Genomic DNA, 21,567 nt, shown 5'->3' with positions numbered 1-21,567 from the left:
TTACGAGAGTTAATTCAAGGGAGTGACATTGGTTATAAACCTGTGGGGCGTGGAGATCATAATTATTGCTGTAGTCTTCAACAAAACAACTTGTCCCAACCGAAAGTTAGTCTGGGTTTTTCTACACAATATCTTTTATGATCACGTTAAACTTCAACTTCTCATACAGAAATGAAACGGCGGTACGAAGCAGAAATCGTTGAGACAGTTTTAAATTTGACCTAATCTCGAAAAGGAAATCTTTACTGTGACGCCACCTTTCTCGAATGTCATGTTGACCTGATATAGTTTTATCTTTGACCCAATTTCTGATAGAAAATCTTTATTGTGGAGCCACTTTCTCGAATGTGGAGCCACTTTCTCGAATGTAGTGTTGACCCGAAATATTTTATCTTTGACCCAATCTCTAATAGGTAATCTGTATCACCGCACCACCTTTTTGGAATGTAGTGTTGACCTGAAACAGTTTGATCTTTGACCCAATTTCTGATAGAAAATCTTTATTGTGGCGCCACTTTCTCGAATGTAATGCTGTCCACATTAACTCCATTATAGAAATAAAGTACTCTGATTCTTATATTAGATTTCGCGATCGTGCCAAATGGTCAAGATGCGGTTAGATTTTTGATAAAAATGTTTCTAAAGTTCGTCAAAAAAACAACAAACAAACAAACCAAAAACGAATTATAGAAATAGCCGACTTTTCCCAGTGTTGTCAAATAAACATACACCTAAATTTCTTTAAGCTTTTGTAATTAAACAGAAGATAAACATCTTCTGCGAAATAAAATGCGCATGTCCGAGGTTGTGTCGTGCGTGTACAACCACTGTTATTGATATTGAAACTCTCTTTTGAGCTATCGTGGTTTCTCGGCAGACAATCAATTCACTTTTTTTCGGTCATTTTCTTCTTGACGAATAACTTTCTCCTGTACGTAACTAAACATCCTTTCTTGTCCTTTAGGAGCAAGAACTGTGAATAACGTCATCCGTGACCGAAGCAATTTTCAATATAATTTCACATTCTAAATATTGCTCTTTTAAACAGTAGCGTGAGACGTGTGAAACACACATATTGCACATAAACCATTAAAGATATTTATCGGATTTCCGGTGTCAAAACGTACTCTACCGTCTTGTATAAGAATAAAGAAAACTGTGCCAGTGTATGAGATTGATGATCTAAGTTTTATCGTATAAATAACACAAATGACATCAGAACACAAAGTTTTGATATACATGCAATTTATTTACAATATTTTAATGCAATATAAATGTAAACAAAACACACCGTATCTAAAGAAGAATTCTCTTCCAACATTTGTCTTTACTTAAGTACATTTTTACTCTTATGTGGCTCGCTCGTTCTCTCTGGGCAGGACGTGATTTAGCACTTAGCGTGTTGGATTGTGGATTCGTGGTTCGCATCCCATTGCAGAAACAAATCGCGCAAACACTTTGTGGTTTTCAGTATACCGTAAGAGTGATGGTTAAATGATGTAATCATAATAGTCTGAAAACAGATGGTCAAATGATGTAATTATAATAGTCTAAGAGCTGGCGCCCTTGTGATTTGATTATAATAGTCTAAAAGCTGACGGTCAAGTGATGTAATTATAATAGTCCGAGAGTTGACGGTGGGTGTTATTGAGCAGCTTCCTTCCCTCTAGTGTATCAGTTGAAATCTAGGGGCGGTTGCTGTTACATAAATATTCGAAACAAATAAACTAGTGTTTATTTACTTTAAAATTTTCATTCACCCTAACGAGTGATTCAAATTATTATTAAAGGATTATGACAAGTACATACTTAAACACAAATCTGTTAAAAACTGAAGTTGTATCCAATACATCTAGGTGAATATTCACTATTTTTCAATGATGCACACATTTATAACAGTAAGTACTAATTCATAAACTGAAGTTTTCATTAACTTTAAAGAATTTTCCTTTGAGTTAATCAAATAACTTTAGTGTACTCTTTGTTACAATCATTTCAAGAATTTTTTTCTGTTGATAATTTGACAGCACACTTAAAAAAAACAACTGACAACCAACGTATATTGACACTGATAAAAACAATATAGATGACAAATTTTGAACTAAAGAAAGGAAGGTTAAGATAAATTTCCTCTGAACAAAATTTAGTTCAAGATCTTTATTAAAAACATAGCTTCTTTTTTCACTAAATCTACTTAACAATGATTTAAAAAGTGATGACCAGTGTAAAAATTAAAAACTTTAATTCCTGATTTATCATTATTTTAAAACACTGGAACTTAATATTGTGGAGACACTAAAACAGTTCAAAGAGTAAACATTATCTTAACAATGGTGTTTCTGAAACAAACTCTGAACACAAGTTTGAGATTCATACACAAAGTTGATAACAATTTGGAACAGATTGTAGCATTTGTTGTTGATCTGTTAACACTGTTCAAGTCTTGTTCTTTAGAATTCTGATGGCACGTCACCTTGAACAAGGTGCAGGAGCAGGCATATTACTTCATTCTACAACTCTGGAATGGTCTTCCACTTCTATAGTATCATCTTCACAATGTTTGGTTCTACCTGTGTATTCAGAGATTCTCCTAAATCAGAAAAAAAACCAAAAAAAACGTGCTCAGTAATAATAGTAGAAAACTGAATATGAAATTACATTTAATAAATTGTGAAACAGACTTCAGGGAAAGGAACAAAACTATGTAACAGCACCAATGTCATTAAAAGAACACACTGTAAATATAATAATCAATTTACATTTTCTTTAGTTTTACTTACACAGTATTTCATTAAGTGTGTGTGTGTGTAACATAAGTGTTTATTTTGATTTCCTGCAGTATTCTTGTTCTAAATTCAGATTGGCTCCCGAGACCTAAAAGGTTGCCGACACCTGTTCTAAAAGATACGTGAAAGATTTTAAGTACTTATAAACATTCAACAAAAGAAAACGTCAATGTTATAATACAAGACAGTTTAAAACTGTTGTCACCAAGATGGTGTAAACATTAAGTATATAAACAAAAATAAATAATTTGTTTAAGATTTAACAAGGTTTGACCTTTGAGGTTGCAATATATCAAATGTTAAGTGAAAGAAGAAATTTTCTAAATAACATAGACTTTTGCAAAGTTTAAAACGTACTTGTTCTTGTGGCACATATATGTATGGAAACTGTATTCCCTGTTGGACTTCACTGACCATAGATATTTGATTAGATGTTATTATCAACCTGTTCACTTACCTCTTAAACAGAAAAAAAACTCTGCCTTGTTCAAAGTTTTAAATATTACCAATCTGTGAAATGATGTTCTAAAATCATGGTGTTTCTCTCCTTCCAAGATACTTTGCTCTTTTCAGTTCTTCTTCAATAATCACATCATTGACGATGTGATTTTCATGTCTAATCTGTAGTTTCACAGACTTTGGAATGTCTGGTATTAACCAACAAATTAGAGTTGTCATGATGAATACAAGACACTAAAAAAAGGAAAAACATAAGTTTCACTGGAGCAGTTTTTTAAAACATAATCCTTTTACATAACACTGTTTAACCAATACAGATTATAAAACTTTATGAACAATGATTAAATCATGAAGTCTTCTTAAATTACTAATGAGCATGTACAGTCATTCAGAACAGTATCAGTGCTACATAATAAGAAAAACATTCTACTGGATGAACAGAAGCCACAAAAAAATCTAACACTTATAGAATTGGGTAATAAAAAGGATAGTTTATTAACAAAATGATTAATCAATCCATTTTGTGAAGGATAACTTAGTAAATGTTACTGAAACTTTTAAAACATTCTAGGATTGTCCTGGCTGTATTAAAATGTATTACCTTTTATACTCTATTTATGTTGCTTCATTAAAAACAACTGAACATAGTTATAATGTTTATACATTTTCAGTCTCAGTAAATGTTAAAAAGTTTCCAACTCCCTTGAAGTTAATTTAATACAGCAATTCTCAACTGGTTCTGTGGGTTTATGTACACCTAAACATATATTTAGCTTCCTCAAAAAAATTTAAATTACAAATAAAAGGTGTTTTAATAAAAGCTATTCACACTTTATATTTGTTTTGAAAACTTTGGTTAAATAAAGTCTCAGGTTAGTTCTACAATTAACATTTAAAATATATTCTATCTTTGAAGAAAGAAGGTTGTATTTTATGTCCTTAAGTGAAAGCTACTGTTAATTGATTTATTTTAGTATAAACTAAAAATAAACTGCAAATGTAATTAAGTTTAATCAAAAATAAGATCTATAATTTGAAAAATTGTTTCCAACCACAAAAATAGAAACGAAAACCAAGCGAGCTGTAGCCAGCTGCCAATATAACGTCTTATATTCATATTTGTTGCTTGCTGTTGGGGGCTCTCTATAGTCTTGGTACCTGAAACCATGAAATAAAATGACCTTAAAATAGAAGCCAGCATTTTAAACAACTTATTTTATAGTGGATGTTTTGCATTTCATAAAATTTTAACTATACCTTAAAATTGTTATCTGTACTCAGACAAGTTTTTTAAAATAAAGTTAACTTTCTAACTTAAACAGCTAAGTACATTTTGTGCTCTTATATGAACAGCAATATCCAAGTTTGTTAGCAATATCAAATTGTTAGAAATTAATTCTATAGTTTTCTTCCAAAAAAGTTCCTTTGAAATCCTATTGAGTGAGGAGATGTTGTTGGAATTTTGTGGCTCTGATGTCTGGGAAATATTAATAGATTTGTACCAACAGAAAAGAAATAACATCATCGAAGGGTTTACTCTTCAAATTCTATTGTGTTTTATTTAAACAATATTTGTGTATCAATCCTGAAATACAGTCATTGAGAGAGTCGATGTAGTTGATTCAAATTTTGCTGAAGATAAAATCAGTAAAGTTCTCTCTCTTGAAGATGTATAACTTTTTTACTGCACATAAAACAGAATCTAGAAACAATCCTTTCATCTTCCTCGGAGAAAAATGTATTAAAGTTTTGTACAAATGTTACTTCTTTCAGAATAAAAAATAAAACTGATGGTGAATGTTATGAAATCTCTTGTGATTATTTTTAATGTTTATAAAAGGATAATAAAATTTCTGTTTAGTACTATGAATAATTATGTTACATTAAAAAATATTGCATAATGCACTTGAATAGAATTGTAAAACAACTGTTATTTCTAACTAACCTACAATTAGGTTTATAAAAAAACAAAAAACAAATTAATTACTACTCAAAGCAACACTTTTTGTCGAAACCCATCAGGCTAGCTTCGTGAAGTATTGGCTTTGACTGCCGAAACAAAAAGAAACTTGCCTGATTTATGGATAGAATACACTCTTTTATTAGTTATATAAATACAACCAATTGTCCAACAGCAATATAAATGAGAATTACACAAATTTCTTGAAAACAGAAGATAATACAAGGATTTGTCATTTGGGTTGAAATTTTATATTCTGAGTTGTTAGTATCTGCTATATATATGTTTCTAATTGGTTGAACAATCTTAAACCCTCACAAGAGGAGAGAAAAAAAAATATTTGTAAATGAAAAGTCAGAGCATCACCAGATTGTGTAGAGAAGTATATTCATTTTTTAACTTAAGAATTAAATCTTATGTAATACTAATATTTAAGTTATAAAGTATCTTGTTGTACCAAGTTTAATAATATGTATTATTTTAAGTAGTTTAATCAACCCTTTATTGTCTCCACCCATATATCTACACATGCTAGATATCACCTACAGCATTATATATGCACATGCCAAACATCATTTCAATCCATATGTCTATGCATACGAGACATAACCTTCATCGAAAGATCTACGCATACCAGATATCTTTTCCAATATGTCTGATCATGCTAGACATCATTTCCACCCATACATTTAACATGATAGACATCATCTGTACCCATCTATCTTTGCATGCTAGGCATCATTTCCACCAACTTATACATGCCAAATGTACCATGTTGCATTCAACTGCCTTGAATCTGGTTCATTGTGGTAAAAATGTTGTTGCAATGATGAAAAATACTTTCATGGATGATAACTTTGAAACTAACTCAATAAAATGGTTGTACCTTGCACAATTTGATATCCCATGTCAATAGGGTTAAAGTTTGAATCTACGTAAAACGGTTGTAACTTGTTCACTTTGATGTCTCACGTCAGTAGGGTTAAAGAGACACCACACTGGTTCTTAATCACACATACATTGTTTTCTATGCTCTGTTAATTTGAAACAATAAAACAAAAATTAACACTTACTTGCAGTATTCCACACTGGTGTCAGGTTCAGAAAGAATATTCAAATCACCAGGAAAGTCACTGATGTTGAAATCTGACAGAGTAAAGTTCAGAAATCCATTCAGTGACCCATCTGGTGAAATGAAAACTTTATAAAATGTCTCCTCTATAAAACTTGATGTAAAGGCAATAATTAGTGCCTGAAAAGTAAGAATATAGAATTAACAGTTCAGAAAATAACACACTTTCTTTCACCTTAAATAATATACTGTAATATTATTTAGTTTGATTGTGTAAGAGCAAACATTATTAAGTTTCACACCATTAAGTATATTGGACAATGTAGAAGAAAATATTCACAAATGTAAACGTCATAGTACACAGTTAACTGGGTTTGACATTGTGGATTATAATAAAATTCACTGTGTTAAATGTCTATTGCATCACTAACCATGCTTGATAGAACAGAAAATAATAGCACTTTCATCTTAAATTTCTTATGACATTGTTACTTTTATATTAAATGAACATCAATTTACTATATAGAATTATTATACTATAGAATTCCAAAATAAAGTAAAACACTGTACTTCAAGTGATCAGAAAGGTAAAAAACAATTTATTGTTTCTATTGACATCAATATGTAATACATTATAAACTCCTGTCTCTTCATAATAGTAACAATTAAGTTTTTATATCACATCAAAATTGTGATAGATCAACACCATGACAATTCTTCAATGCACAAAATTTCGTCTTTAATTAATAACAACCAATGGTCAGTAGGTGTAAACTTGTAAACTGACTCACAAAAAGAAATCACATCAATGTATTTTATAAACCCACTAAAGGTGCTTTAGAAAATCACTGCAGAAAGAACACAAGTACACAGAAATTCTAAAAGAGATCATATTAAGTTACAGTTTTGGAACTGACCTATACTTATAACATTAATTACATTAATTTAATAATCACCTTAAACATCAAACGTTTCTCAAAATAATTTCATAATTTAGATAAAATTTGAAAGGAAATGCAAAGAGTTTATTTCACTTATAATGATTCTTAAGGTGTCTCACTCTAATATCATACATGCGTATGAAGTATTCCTTTATCACTGTAATCAATGTATGTGATATTACTAACAGTTAGTATTAAGTACAAGTACAAACATTGCTCATAATTCTCTGTACTTACATTTGTGATGACAGAAATCTTTCCAACAGAATTAAGAATTCTGTACCATATTCCTATCAAAATAGAATCAACCTATTAGGATAACTGGAATATATTTCAATAACTTTACTGTCTAATCTTTTTATTATTTTTTTGCTTACAAAACAATTCTCTTTCATTAACATTACATTCATGTATAGAATGGATTATATATATCTCAGCTAAGTTATGAATTAATACTTATCACTAAAGACTAATCAGGAGTTATTAATTAACTCTAATAATTCTTCTCTGTATATTTAGTGTAAAAAAATCGAGGTTTCAAATAAAACAAACTTCAAAGTATGAATATTAGATTACTTCACTATCTGGGTAACTAGAAATGTCATAATGAAAATACCTGAAAGGCTAAAATCCAAATATTTCTTACAACTGATTGGTTCACACATGACTGTCAAATGATTGTTATTATTTACTAATGACAGTCCTCACTCAGTTAATGGAAGAGTGTTTGTATGTCACAAAGAAGTTGGGTATCACAACATTATTGTCTACATTTTAAGAGCTTCAGACTGTGATTTCTAACAGATTTACCATGATACATTTGTTTTAGTACCTACATTTATTTCAATATAGTTTTCCTTTTTTGCATGTGATGTATATTGTTGGCTGTGTATTGCACAAGTCCCATCTGTTCTTGAAATTTGCAGAAGAATCTCAAGAGTAAGATTTAATATTTATTTATTTTATGAAAACACTAGCATCTTCCAACTTTGGTGAATATTCTAGAAACTCACAATATACTATATAAACCAACATCCCAAGAGCAGGAATAATATTATTAGTCAGTTAAAGTCAGTGTGATATAGGCCTCAGAAGCTATTATTGTGATTAACACTAATTAATCATAAAACTACAAAATTGGGAACCAGGTATGCAGTAGATTTTGAACATTACAAACCATTCAATTTCAACACATTAATTTGGGATATTATTTTTTTCTACAAGGACATTAAATAGCATCCCTGAAAAAAGTCAGTTTGTAATCAGTGCAAAGCCATACAAGATAGCCAGCTTAAGTGATGTGTGACAGTCTCAACTCGGATTGAATTTGCTTGTTATGGGCCTGAACTGTCGATAAAATATCGGGTTTTAGATTATATATAAAACTCAGTATTGTTTCTAAAACTCTTGTACCTAAACCCTAATTTGTAATAACTATAATTATAATTTGTGACGTTTTTCTTTTTGCATATTTTAATATATTTGAGTCATAATAGAGAACAGTACATGCCAATCTTTTGAGAAATATCATATTTTAATACATACTAACATTTAAATAACAACTAAATTCAAAGTAGTGATTATTTAGAGCAATAATACATAATGTATGTAACATAATAAATCAGAGACTTGTCTGAAATAAAAAATATGTAACATTGTCAATTTACTTTCTTCTTAACAGACTAAAACTAAACAGCTTGCTGTATTCACCACACTGTGCACTCACCAATGTTCTTAACTCTTTCTGCAACAGGTCGTCGTAAGAAAGTGATAAACTTCCTAGCATCGAGCCTGATTTCTGTGATGTTGTTTATTAAAGCAAATAATGGTGCCAGAGGAAATGCAACCACAAAAATTGTGACAAATCCAAACTGCAACACTGGAAAAGGGAACAAATTACAGAAACGTTTATTAATTGAACTGTACATTTAATGTTTGAGGAAGTTTTTTATGATTTAGACAGTTAAATGTATTAATGTAATTCGTGGACTACAATAACAATAATACATGTGGTGACTCCTTGGAAGTATCACACTTTATTACACAGAAATTCTAACCTTATGGTGTTGATTCAGGTCTAAAGGTGGTTGAATACGAGATTTAATTTCTAGTTTAACATGAAAGTCAAGACAGAAACATTAACATCAAAATCAAGTAGCATATTAATAATATTTCATTTAAAAAACAAACAAACTAAAACACAGACAAGGACCTTTAAAATGGCTGTTCCAAAAAATACTAATCATTGAGGTGGTGTAGCTGTTTTACAGGTATTCAATAAATGTTTCCTCTATACATTAAACTGTTCTGAAAAACAAGCTGAAACCCATAACATTAAAAAAAAATTTCTTTGTTTCTTGTTAAATGCAAAGTTGTACGATGTGGAATTTGACCCATAACCACAGCGGGAATCAAATGTTTAATCTTAGCATTATAACCCTTCAGGCTAAGCAATAAACACAATTCATATCCATTTCTACATCATCAAAACATTCTAAATGCTGCTCCAACTACGTTTTCACATACATTATTATCATATCACACATTTCATCTTTACTGTTAATTATACATTATATATCTAAAAGTATTTTAAACTACGTTGGAGATACTTAAAATAATTATATTTCATTCATTTCCATAGTAGTCAGTTACTCAGTTAACTACAATTAGAATAACTTGATTTTAAGGCTCTTGAATGATGTACAAACTACAAGGTCATTGTTAAAGATCTAACATTTTTCACAGACATGGAAAAAGTACCATTTTAATCTGTTCAACTTTTATGTAGAACATATGTATCTATTAATGTAATTATTTTCACATCATTATTTTAAACTTAAGCCTTACCCATTTCAAGATATTCACTAAAAAGACCCAGTTCTTCCTGGTTTATTAAGTTGTAGTCACTCTCCCACTGAGTGGGTGCATGGTTTTCATGAGCACACTGACCCTTTTTATGCACTGACCACTTCTTGTAAACCCGTAACAGCCATCTAGATAAATACAAAAATATTTTTACCTAGTTTTAAAATAATATCAGTTTTTGTTGTTGACATGAATGTATAAATAGTTTAATTTTTACATACAATCTGACATACTACATGTTTGACTGAACATTAATAAACTATGAATCTTGAACATATCAAAATCACTTTTTGAAAAAAAAAGTACAACAGTTTTAATATCTCAAAATGAGCCAACTGTCATAGAAAATGTTCTTACATGAAATTATTACAATAAATGTCTATTTTAACTAAAAAACTTACGGAACACCCATTTCCACCACGGCGTTAATGAACTGCTTCCCTGCCACAATTATAGCTAACTGCAAAGAGAGTTCAAACAAACACCCTCCTGTTCCACACTAGAAAGAAATGTAGAAAAACAGTTTCAAAATTACTGTGGCAATACCACTTTAAAAAATATCTCAGAAAGGACACAAGACTGAAAAGTACAATAAGATACAAGTTAGTGAGTGAGAGCACTAATAACTTGCCCAGGATCAAATGGTCCAAAAAAATAATGTTTCAAACCTCAAAATTTAAAGAATGTGTGCGACTAACATGAAAAACTTTGATTGATTCTTCATAGTTTAAGTTTCTCATGACAGGCTCAATCCCAGGAACTGACCTAACAATTATTCTGTGCTTGTTATAGTATTACAATGTATTCACATCATTTGGCAGGCTTTAAGTAAACATAAAAAGTTTTTTGCACACCAAAGATTATATTTTTTGATGAAGTATTTTCACTAAAAATGTATCTGTGAATACTTACATATGTATAGATGAATAAATAGAGAATTTCTGTTTGCTAGTCTGAATGTTGATTTCCATGTTTAGCTTAAAAATACTTTTCTTAGTCTCAAAAATTTCAAACCTTTTTCTGTAATATCTAAACCTAAATCCTTGTTACTGGTGTAACCCATGAAGCAGTGAAGAATGACTGTCTGGAATGACTTTAAATTGTGATATTAAACTACTTATGTTTATACTAAATAGTTTTATGCTCATAATAGTGTGTGTATGTGTATACATTGTTAAATGTTATTGTTTTATTGCCTTTATAACCCCTAACTAATTACTATTCATGCCTTAATAAGTTGTAAATCATGTGACAAATATGCAGCTCTTGCTATGCTTTTGAATTCCATTATGCACGAGCTACTCATGAACATTTTTAAAATATTACTATTATTATTAGTTTTTTGTTTGTGTGTTTTTTGGTGTGTTTTATTTTAATTTTGTGCAAAGCTACACAAGGGCTATCTGCACTAGCTGTCCCTAATTTAGCAGTGCAAGACTAGGGGGAAGGCAGCTTGTCATCACCATCCAGTGCCAACTCTTTCACTAACAAATAGTGGGATTGACTGTACCATTATAACGACCCCACGGCTGAAAGGGCGAGCATGTTTGGTGTGACGGTATTCAAACTCGCCACCCTCAATTTACGAGTCGAGTGCCTTAACCACCTGGCCATGCCAGGCCTATTATTATTAGTAGTAACAGTAGTACTTATTTTACTCAATCTAACCTAACTGATCTAAAGATATTTCTATTTTTAAACAATAATTTCCCATGGCAATCAAGGTTAAATTGAAAGCAAAATATGGAATTTTATTTACAGGAAACATTGCAATATGATAAATCACTTGACAGATGAAAACCACGGCTTTCTATTGGTTTTTAAGTAATACTGAACTGAGTGGCTTAAACACTTATTGGTAATTTCTAATAAAGAGGACGTCACAAGTGGGTGTGGCAAGATAGATTTGATTTCATGTCTCTGGAACCAAATAATATCAAACGCTATGAAAATTATAGTATGCCTTAGTGAAATTATATAATAATAAGTGATTTACATTAAATTTCATTTTCTACTTCTTGGAGGGGTGGTAAATAAATTAGAGAAGAAAAGGCCTAGAGAGAAAATGTTACAATTCTTACACTAGAAAATTCTAGTTTTTTTATTTTAAATATTGCCTTCTGAAAGTAAAATCTTTAAACTTGTATACTATTAAAATATGGATTAAGAGCTATGTTTTCAGAGTTTATTTATTAGTATATCATGAAAAGAAAATACTTTAATCAACTTTTGAATGTAACTCACTAAAACCTTAAGACATGTACAGAAAAAATGTCTACAGAAAAAGGGTTAATATTGCTATTTTTTCCCAGCCAACAGGAAGTGTTCTTTGAATAAAAATCAAGATTTCATGTTTTTTTACCATGAATTTATGACTTCAGGTCCCAAATACCAGTGCAAATACAGGACTTCTTATAGTTATTTGACTGATTGCTATTATGTTATTGAGCAAAACATTGTCTAACCAGGTTTCAGATTGAGCATATACATATTGATAAAGTAGGTCATAGATCAGTGTTGTCTGTGTAAAGTAGATTACCTCAAACAGTGCTGGTTAGTAAGGTCATGTGGGAGCTTATGTACATATATCAAAATGCAGTTTGTTAGAACAAGAAAGAAGTAATTTAGGTATGTTACTTTCTAATCTAAATTACATTTGTCTGTGTATAAATGAATAATTATTACTGATCTTGGATCTTATCTAAGCCTAGATCTATACTACTGCTAGTAGCAATAAAACTCAGGCCTAAACACAGGTCTGAGCAACACTGAATGATATGTGCAAATTGGAGATAGTTTTACAATGCTTTATGTTTAGTGTTGTTTCTACAACACAGTGACAATGCTGGATACTTATAATTTCTTGGGATAAAATTTCAAAAACCAAAAATTCTTTTGAATATGTCTAAGAGACAACTTAAAAAAAGAACATTGGAAAAGAAAATCACAAAAGTCCTTAATTATAGAACATATTTAGTTTTATAGATACAGTATAAAATCAAATCCTATTTGCAAATTTCAACTTAAACTAAGAACAAACAACACAATTATTAATAAAATATTCCCTTCAATGTTTCAGTTACTTTTTAACTTATTATTTAAATTCTTAACTCATAATATCCTTACGTATTTAGAAGTTAATTAAGTTAATGGCCATTTTGGCCAACTGACCACCATTTTGCATACAATCTTCACATGACTATATCAACTTTAAAGACACTTTACAACATTCATGTTTCAATATTACCAGGAGATATAAATGAAAGTCTGAAAATGGCAAGTTGTCTTAATTATTTTGGTAGTGCAAAAGTAAATAAAAAGGTAGGATTTTATAAATAATAAACTGCAAACAACAACATGATGTTATTTATTATGACTTAAAGAACAGAAAAGTGACAATTACATTCCAGTTTTAGTTTCTTAAAAATTACAAGATTACTGAGAAATTAAAAGCCTCTAGAAGGCTTATTTTCTAAAGTTATCTAAAAATAAAAGTTAACATTTTACTTAAATTGAAAATTGTTTCCAATAATACTTACCATCCACCAACACTCTAGCTAGAATCTCACATTGATAAAAGTGTAGGGGGCAGTGCAGGCATGATCCACACACAAAGCATTTGTATAGAACAGGAATGTACCAAGAGAAAAAGTGGTACAAGAGTGTGGAAATTACACCCTACCTCTATGAAAAATATGCTCTTCACTTGGAGCTTTGTTCCTAAATCAAAGGCAGAACAGAATATGAATAATCATCAAGTAGGCCACCCTGACCAGACAGCCAAGATTCTATGGCTCAGGGTTGAAATTAAGGGGTTGTAGTACCTATATCCCATGTTGCTGGCTATGGTTATCAGACCACAATGTTATATGTGTATATATACACACACACTTTAGATACCAACATGTAACCAAAGAATGTTGCATTTGGCACCATCAGAATAACGACACGAAAGTAAGCAACACTTAACAAGTCCAAAAGGTAACACCCGAGGCTAGGAATAATGGGATCCCATATGTCATACTCAACAAATGAACAGAACTCATCTGGTAAGGAATTATGAACATTTGTTTTCAGTCTCTAACCAAGTGGATAAGGTGTATTCTACTTAACCCTGGAATCATGTGGAACCTGCACTCAACCAAGGACTTACAATGGAATTGCTTTAGTTTCAAAATTATGATATAGTGAACCAACCTCCATAAATGATAACCAAAACTGGCACTGATCAAAGAGAAGGGTTTTGCACTCCCCAACTAGATAACTGTATGCAAAATATGAACCAAATTTATGAATAGGTTCCCAGGAAGGCTGGAGCCACTCTTTCTGAAAGATGAAAAAAAACATCTAGAAACCCTAGAAGGAGGACCCCTGACTTTGCCCTCTTCTCCAAGAGTGGTTGAACACACTCAAAAACTTTGGTGGAAAAGCCTCTTGTCTGCCACAGATTCTCAAGCTTCACTAATACAGCCTGGTGTGCTAAAATGCACTGGGAGACCTGAAAAACAGAGCTCTGGAAACTGTGCAATAGGGGAATCAAGTTCCCTACATTTTTTTCAAAGCAAATCAATCACAATTTATTCAATATGAAGATTAGCAAGATCCTTTTTAGCTGTATTCATGAATGTCCATGAGTGGCAATCCACAATAAGATAATATCATCTGGTAGGTGCCTAAATGATCTTACAGGGCACCTCATTTTGACAGAACCTGTTGCATACTGGTGGTAGTAATTATAATGAAAGTAGTTGCTAGTATCAAGTCAAAAAGAGAAAGCATACTTGCCTCAGAAGCACTCACCCCAGAATGAGATACCATGAAAATAAAGGGACCCTGAAAAAATAAAAGAGTATATGATTGAGGAAAATACTCATTTCTGGTAAAAGCTTAGCAGATGTGGTAAAAAAATATACAGGAAGTACTGGGACACCATCAGAAGAGAAATTGGCCAGATCATGTAAACAAAAAGATAGGAGTGTAATAGAAGTATTCCACATACCAGCCGACACAATGTCTTCAAAGAACCACTGGACCGAGCAGCTAATGACACTGGATATTGAGAAATAGCTACAATGTCAACAGATGTTAAGTATGTTTTGGAATTATTATACGGTACTATGAATAAACTGTGTACAAAAGAAAATTTAAATAACAGTTTAACATCTGAACTTTTATAAAACAAAAAAACTGACAATGTTATACATACTTCCTCTTGTCGATATCCAAACAATGAATTGTAATGTCCTGGATACCCAACAAACCTGTTGCATCAAAAGATAAATTTTAACATAAACAACTTTCTTCACATGTAACATAAAGATAAAAATAAAATCTAAAAAAGTCAATTCTGTATTGATGAACTATTCACACTTTCTCCATTGTCCTTTTTCATTTTAAGTCTCCTAAAATCTCAAAGGTAAAACCACAAGTTTGTGGGTAATTAAGCACAAAGCTACACAATGGGTTATCTGTACTCTGCCCACCACCAGTATCAAAACCTAGTTTCTACCAATGTAAGTTTGCAGACATACTGCTGTGTCATTGGGGTAAGAAGTACAAGTTTAGGACATTTTTAAAAAATAAAGAATTCTATGCCATTTCAATAAGTTATTATTAAAATTTCCATGACCATTTAATTCACTGTAAGCACAATAAATGTAAAAAACATTTTAGCTTGTTATATTTAGACTTGTACATCAATAAATTATATTATTCAGCTAAAACATTAATTTTATCTGCAATATTTATAAATAAAGGGCCCTCATAATGCTAAGTTTATTTTTAATGAACAAAAAATAATGTGCTTCAATATTTGATTAGTTACCTATAATCTGAATTTGAAAGGGAATACCCTTTATTATGGTGTTACAAGTTTGTTTTTATTGCTTAAAACATTTTTCTTACATATGAATTGTAATAATATCTTTGTATTAAAAACTAAAAACCAACAAAAGTAGAAAAAAATGAACACATAAAGGTAAATACAACAGTTTAGCACATTGCTTCAACAACTTAATCTACTTCAACCTACACATGCAGACATTAAAATGTTTCAAAAATCATGTTACATGTGATTTTTAAACACTTCTATGAACAGTAATAAGTTAGTCTACAAAACAACTTGAAAGATTAGTTTTTATAACTATGTATTATCAGCTGTCTTTTAGTACCATTTATTTTGAGTTCACTGTTTCTTTTTTTGTAAACAACTTCATTTCATATTTTAACACAAATTACTCACCTTCCTTTAAAAAATGCAATGTAAAAAACTGATGAATAGTAGTTGACAAACTTCAACATGTACATCTTCAAAGTCAAACTATTTTCATAATCACTTTGAGTGCGATGTATTTCTATATACAATATTTCAGAACAGTATTTACTATTTTACAAAAAGAATATTAACATACAGAAAAAGGTTGACATAAATAAAAAATGTTTGATAAACTACCTTAACACTAATGACAACCAATTGATAATACTATTAAACTCCTCATTTAACATCCATCATGTCAGAGGTTTTTAGAGCTCTTAGGTGAAACATTAAGTTCTATTCTTCAAATCAAATCTTTAGAGTATAAATATCTTTCTGTCTGAAAGTGAATTATTTCTTATTTACAAAATTCATTATTTTCCATAGTTATAAATATCATTCTACGTCTGGTTCAGGTCCAGCTTTTAGGTGACTCTGCTGCTGTCACACGGAGCAAAGATATTTCTGCAATGTAGTTTTGAGTAATTAGAAATACTACGGTCAAATATTTTTGTATTGAGGGAGAGGAAGTCATAATAAAATACAAATCATAGGAACTGAAGACGAATTTTCCGTATTGTTCTTAATTTGTCCATGATCTAAATAAATGTTAAGCCTTATCTTAGCCTCCACCATTTTTTTGTTGTTGTTGTCAGAAGTAGGATACCAATGACTGTTGATCAAGACAGTTGTGGTCTAGATACACTAGTTTCCATGAATTAGCAAACACGAACTACTTCTCAAGCCAAATCATTAGGAAACACAAGTTAATTTTAAATCAAAATGATTGACTTCATTCCATACTGTAACAGAAAAAAAGAGCTTTACATTCTAGTTTTACAGTGGAAATATCTTTTATGGTAATTTTATACACATTTTAGTAATCTTTGACAATTTTAAAATATATAACATGCAGTACTGAAGCCAATTTATGTAATATCTCTACATCAATTGACTGCATTAACAAGAGATGTTTTATTGTTTATTGTAACATGATTTTATCTCAAAATAAAATTCCATATTTTAAAATTTATTTTATTAGTAGCCTTCATACACAAGTTTATAAAAATTATGTTGAAACACACATATATCCTTAATATAAAATGCATGGGGTCGGTTTATTGGACAAATGCCATATTACAGATGGAATGTTCACTATATTTCTGAATTTATTATGGATATCTACACAAGATGTTGCAAGTTGTTAGTAGAATGTACAAGTCTGTTGTATGCTAAATATAAAACACACTGGAAAAGTATTTCTAATCAAGAAAGGATGACAATCTGAGTTACATATTAACATGTTGATGTTTATGTAAAGACTAAAAATACTATATCCATGGCACTGCTTGCATATTGTGCTTGCCTCTAAAAATGTGTATTTACAAGTTTTCCTTTTCAGTATCCCTGTACACTGTATATGATATTTACTGTTCTTCATCATGAACTGTCATCAAATCAAATACATAATACCAAATTAAAAGTTACAAATAATCATCTAACCTTAAAATTATCATAAATATATTTATATAAATACTATACAATTTTTCATGTATTTCTGCATATATATGTTAGCAATGTGAACAGTTTTCACTGCTTTGATCACAAGACTATATGGTATTGCAACTAAATATACTTTACTGTGTTTCACACTGACCCACTAGTTTATTTAACAAAACACTCAGACATGATCAATAATAAAACTAAGACTGGTAAAGTGATAAAGTGTGCTGTTAGTGATGTTCAATATACTTTACATAATTACTTTCTAATGTTATTTTAATACATTCTGTACAAACAGAAAAGTTAATTAAAAATTCAGATAACATGCATAATGTGGCATAAATTAATTTTTTAAAGAAATAAGTTCTATTTTGAAAAGTGTGCATAATTTGGATTTATTCACCAATAAAATGTATATGTTTTTTCAAGATGTATAAATTATTCTGATAAACTTTGTGTGACTGCAACAGTATTTATCTAGCACTAAAATAAATATGGATAAGAACTTTTGCAGTCAGATTCTGGTTAAATTTTGTTATTCAAAATGATGAACAAAACATACAAAATAACCTATGTTCATTTGGAATTGCCAATATTAGAAACAAGTAAAACTCACCCAATTCAGTGAGGAAGGTGGCTATTCTTCTATAAATCTAGAAAAGGTTAATAGTTAGTCAGTTGTTTCAGAAAGAACATCTACACTAGCCATCCCTAACTTTAAACTGATAAGACTATGAAATGGCACCTATTGCCAATTCTTTGGTTACTCTAATCAAATAACAGGATTTGACAATCACTTTACAACATTCACATAATCTCAAGGTTGAAGGGCATTTTGCTGCAACAGGATTAGAACCACATGCCTTTGTATTGAGTGAATCATTACAGACTGCATTTGAAAATAGATCTTTGTGGTCATCCATTGCACTGTTTCAAGTGTTGTTGTTCCTTCAGACTCTCCACTGTATTTTATGCCCTCACTTTTCTTCTCTAATGAAGATTGATAGCCCTCATTACATTCCAGTTTTTCCATAAGTACCACATCTTTCTTATCTGGGTGAAATGTATACCTGGCTCAGTCTCCCACATCAGTTTTCCAAATTTGACTTTCTTGTCTTCAGGTGTGTCCTCTGGATGGCTTTGGAGGATGCTTCTTTCCTTCCCTAAAACTGTTTCTTCCACCTATTCAATGTAAGATTCTTGCTATATGTTGATATGACATAATGCACTGTATTGAAGTTGTAATTCACCTAAACTGTAAATGTATTTCTGGAAGGTTCTTACCAAATTTCACACTTCCTATCTTACCTTTCATTAAAACCTGATGCTTCCAGATTCTAAAGAGAACTTAAAGTGATATCTGGTAGAATTGAACAGAGGAAGTCATAAGCGTAATGAGAATACCTTGCATTATTACTGATGGAGGGTTGTCACATGATAATTTTAATGAATAATTTGCAATCAAGAGGAGGCAGTAACTCAGGACATGCTTGAAAACAAGTTTCACAAATAGATGCCAGCATTGAATGAGAATATCTATTGATGTAAAAGGATTGTTTGTTTGTTTTATAATTTCGTGAAAGCTACATGAGGTCTATCTCCACTAGCCATCCTTAATTTAGCAGTGTAAGACTAGAGGGAAGACAGCTAGTCATCACCACTCGCTGCCAACTCTTGGGCTACTTCTCCCAATGAATGTTGGGATTGACCGTAACATTAGAAGTCCCCTACAGCCAAAGGGTGAGCATGTTTGGTGTGATGGGGATTGGAACTAGCAACTTTCAAATTACGAGTTGAGGGTCTTAACTGCCTGGTTACTTCAGACCTGTGTAAAAGGAGATAAGTACTTTTTGGAAGTTAATTTTAGTACAGAAAATTATAAATATCACAACAATTTTATAGAATATGTGATGTAGATTAAAAATAAGTATGCAGGTTAATCAGTCTGTAGAATGGTATTCTTGAAGTATTGAAAATATGATTCAAATTATAAAATTTAGTAATTTTGAATAATTAAAACATCTAACACATTTATGACCTGCCAAGGAAAGAAAAAAAAAAATGTAGTGTTGGTAATTTGATTCATCCAAAAACAGCTTAGATCAATAAGGGTTTGTATTCAGTTGTAATTATTTCAGTCCCAGTAAAAATAGTTGCATAACTCAGTGTTAAAAATGTGTAACTGAATAACTGTACATTTTGATTTAAAGGGGAGATTCGACAAATTCTGAAGAGTTAAAATAACAGTTTTAGAAATATATTATTTCCAAGGAACTTTCAAAGTGTGATCACAGTAATGGTTAGAAGGTTTATAGATCAAAAATTCCCTAGTGTTATTACTATTGTAAGGATTAAAACCATACATTTACTAAAATAGATTAATTTCTGCATATAATCTAAGCAGAACTGTTATATTAAATATTCGAAACTAACATCATATTATGAGGACACCGTGAATGTTACAGCTACATACACTTCTAAAAGGTTATTAATATAACTTGGAGAAATGGTGCTTACTTGTGTGAATATAATACACCACTTACTTAGTAAAATTCATATAATTAAATAGTAATTGTGCACAATTTTCTAACTGCTGCATAATAAACTTACAAGGAAAGTATACAGTTTTATCACCTCACAAAAATATAAGACTAGAAACATATTAATCCATTACTTTTTAAAAGGTACAATAATTTTATAAATAGCATGTGGTAATATGTTCACATTACAAATTATTAGTATACATAATGAATAATGGACTATTTTTAAAAAGGGTCGATAATGAGTCTGAAAACGTCTCGTGGTCGTCGTTTTCGAAGATTGTTTTTCTTTGTAGGAGTAAAAATGTTGAGAACACGAGACAGTAATAGAAGATTCTGTCGAACACAGCATCAGTTCCATATCTGTGATGAGACTGTCTCGATAATGAGTGTCGAAATCTTCAAAAGTCGCTAACAGGTTGTTTGTCTGTCTTAGTTCTCCAGGCTATCTTGGAAATACATATCTAGGTTTCAACATGCTTGTTTGGAAGAAATCAGTTGATGTTTAAAAGTGCGTTTGCATGAACATGTCTTTGAAATTTGTTTCTAGTTGTGGATGCTTTTTTTGGTAAGAATGGCTTGGATGAAGGTGGCGGATGTCCAATGTTTCGGGGCTCAGCATAGCCAGGTGTTTAAAGCGCTCGAATCGTAATCTGAGACTTGCGGGTTCGCGCCAAACATCCTCGCCCTTTCAGCTGTAGGGCCATTATAGTGTCCCGATCAAACCCACAATTCGTTGTGTAAAATAGTAGCCCAAGAGTTGGCGGTCGAGTGAGTGATAACAAGCTGCCTTCCTTCTATTCTTACATTGCTAAATTAGGGACGGCTAATACAGTTAGCCCTCGAGTAAATGTGCGCGAAATTCGAAAAAGAAAACAAAAACCAATATTTCGTTGAAGTTTTCTATTTTTCTACCTAAAAGTTAAAGCTGAACGTTAAGGCCACTTATTAACGAGTGTTTTATATCTTGAATATTATAAAGTGTTTGTTTATTATGATTTATATGTTTATTGTAGAGCATATTCATCGGGGGTATCAACCGTGTTGAAAATCGATACACTTATCTCTGTACCACTGTGGATCTTTTTATAAAGTGAATGGAGTAAGTTGTTTGTTTGTTGTTAAACGCGATGTTTCGTGAAGGGCTATTTGTATGCTGTCGAAGGTTTTTAAAATTCGAATTTTACC

The 21,567-nt window shown here is 31.0% G+C and overlaps 1 protein-coding gene across 1 annotated transcript; it reads right to left on the bottom strand.

The window, feature by feature from the left end:
• Nucleotides 1–1,228: 1,228 nt before the first annotated feature.
• On the bottom strand, nucleotides 1,229–18,603 carry LOC143242942 (anoctamin-2-like). The gene is made up of 11 exons (XM_076486554.1): nucleotides 18,456–18,603; nucleotides 16,325–16,436; nucleotides 15,290–15,344; nucleotides 10,485–10,582; nucleotides 10,066–10,211; nucleotides 8,945–9,097; nucleotides 7,456–7,508; nucleotides 6,279–6,457; nucleotides 4,298–4,403; nucleotides 2,781–3,479; nucleotides 1,229–2,590 (listed from the first exon to the last, which is right to left on the bottom strand). The coding sequence occupies exons 2-10, from the start codon at nucleotides 16,387–16,389 to the stop codon at nucleotides 3,318–3,320; spliced, it is 1,017 nt and encodes a 338-aa protein (XP_076342669.1). The 5' UTR covers nucleotides 16,390–16,436; nucleotides 18,456–18,603; the 3' UTR covers nucleotides 1,229–2,590; nucleotides 2,781–3,317.
• Nucleotides 18,604–21,567: the final 2,964 nt, after the last annotated feature.

The sequence above is a fragment of the Tachypleus tridentatus genome, unplaced genomic scaffold (assembly GCF_004210375.1).
Source record: "Tachypleus tridentatus isolate NWPU-2018 unplaced genomic scaffold, ASM421037v1 Hic_cluster_2, whole genome shotgun sequence".
In the NCBI taxonomy this organism is placed as follows: Eukaryota; Metazoa; Arthropoda; class Merostomata; order Xiphosura; family Limulidae; genus Tachypleus; species Tachypleus tridentatus.
The sequence above is the reverse complement of the archived record's forward strand: the minus strand, read 5'-3'. Positions and strand labels throughout refer to the sequence as shown.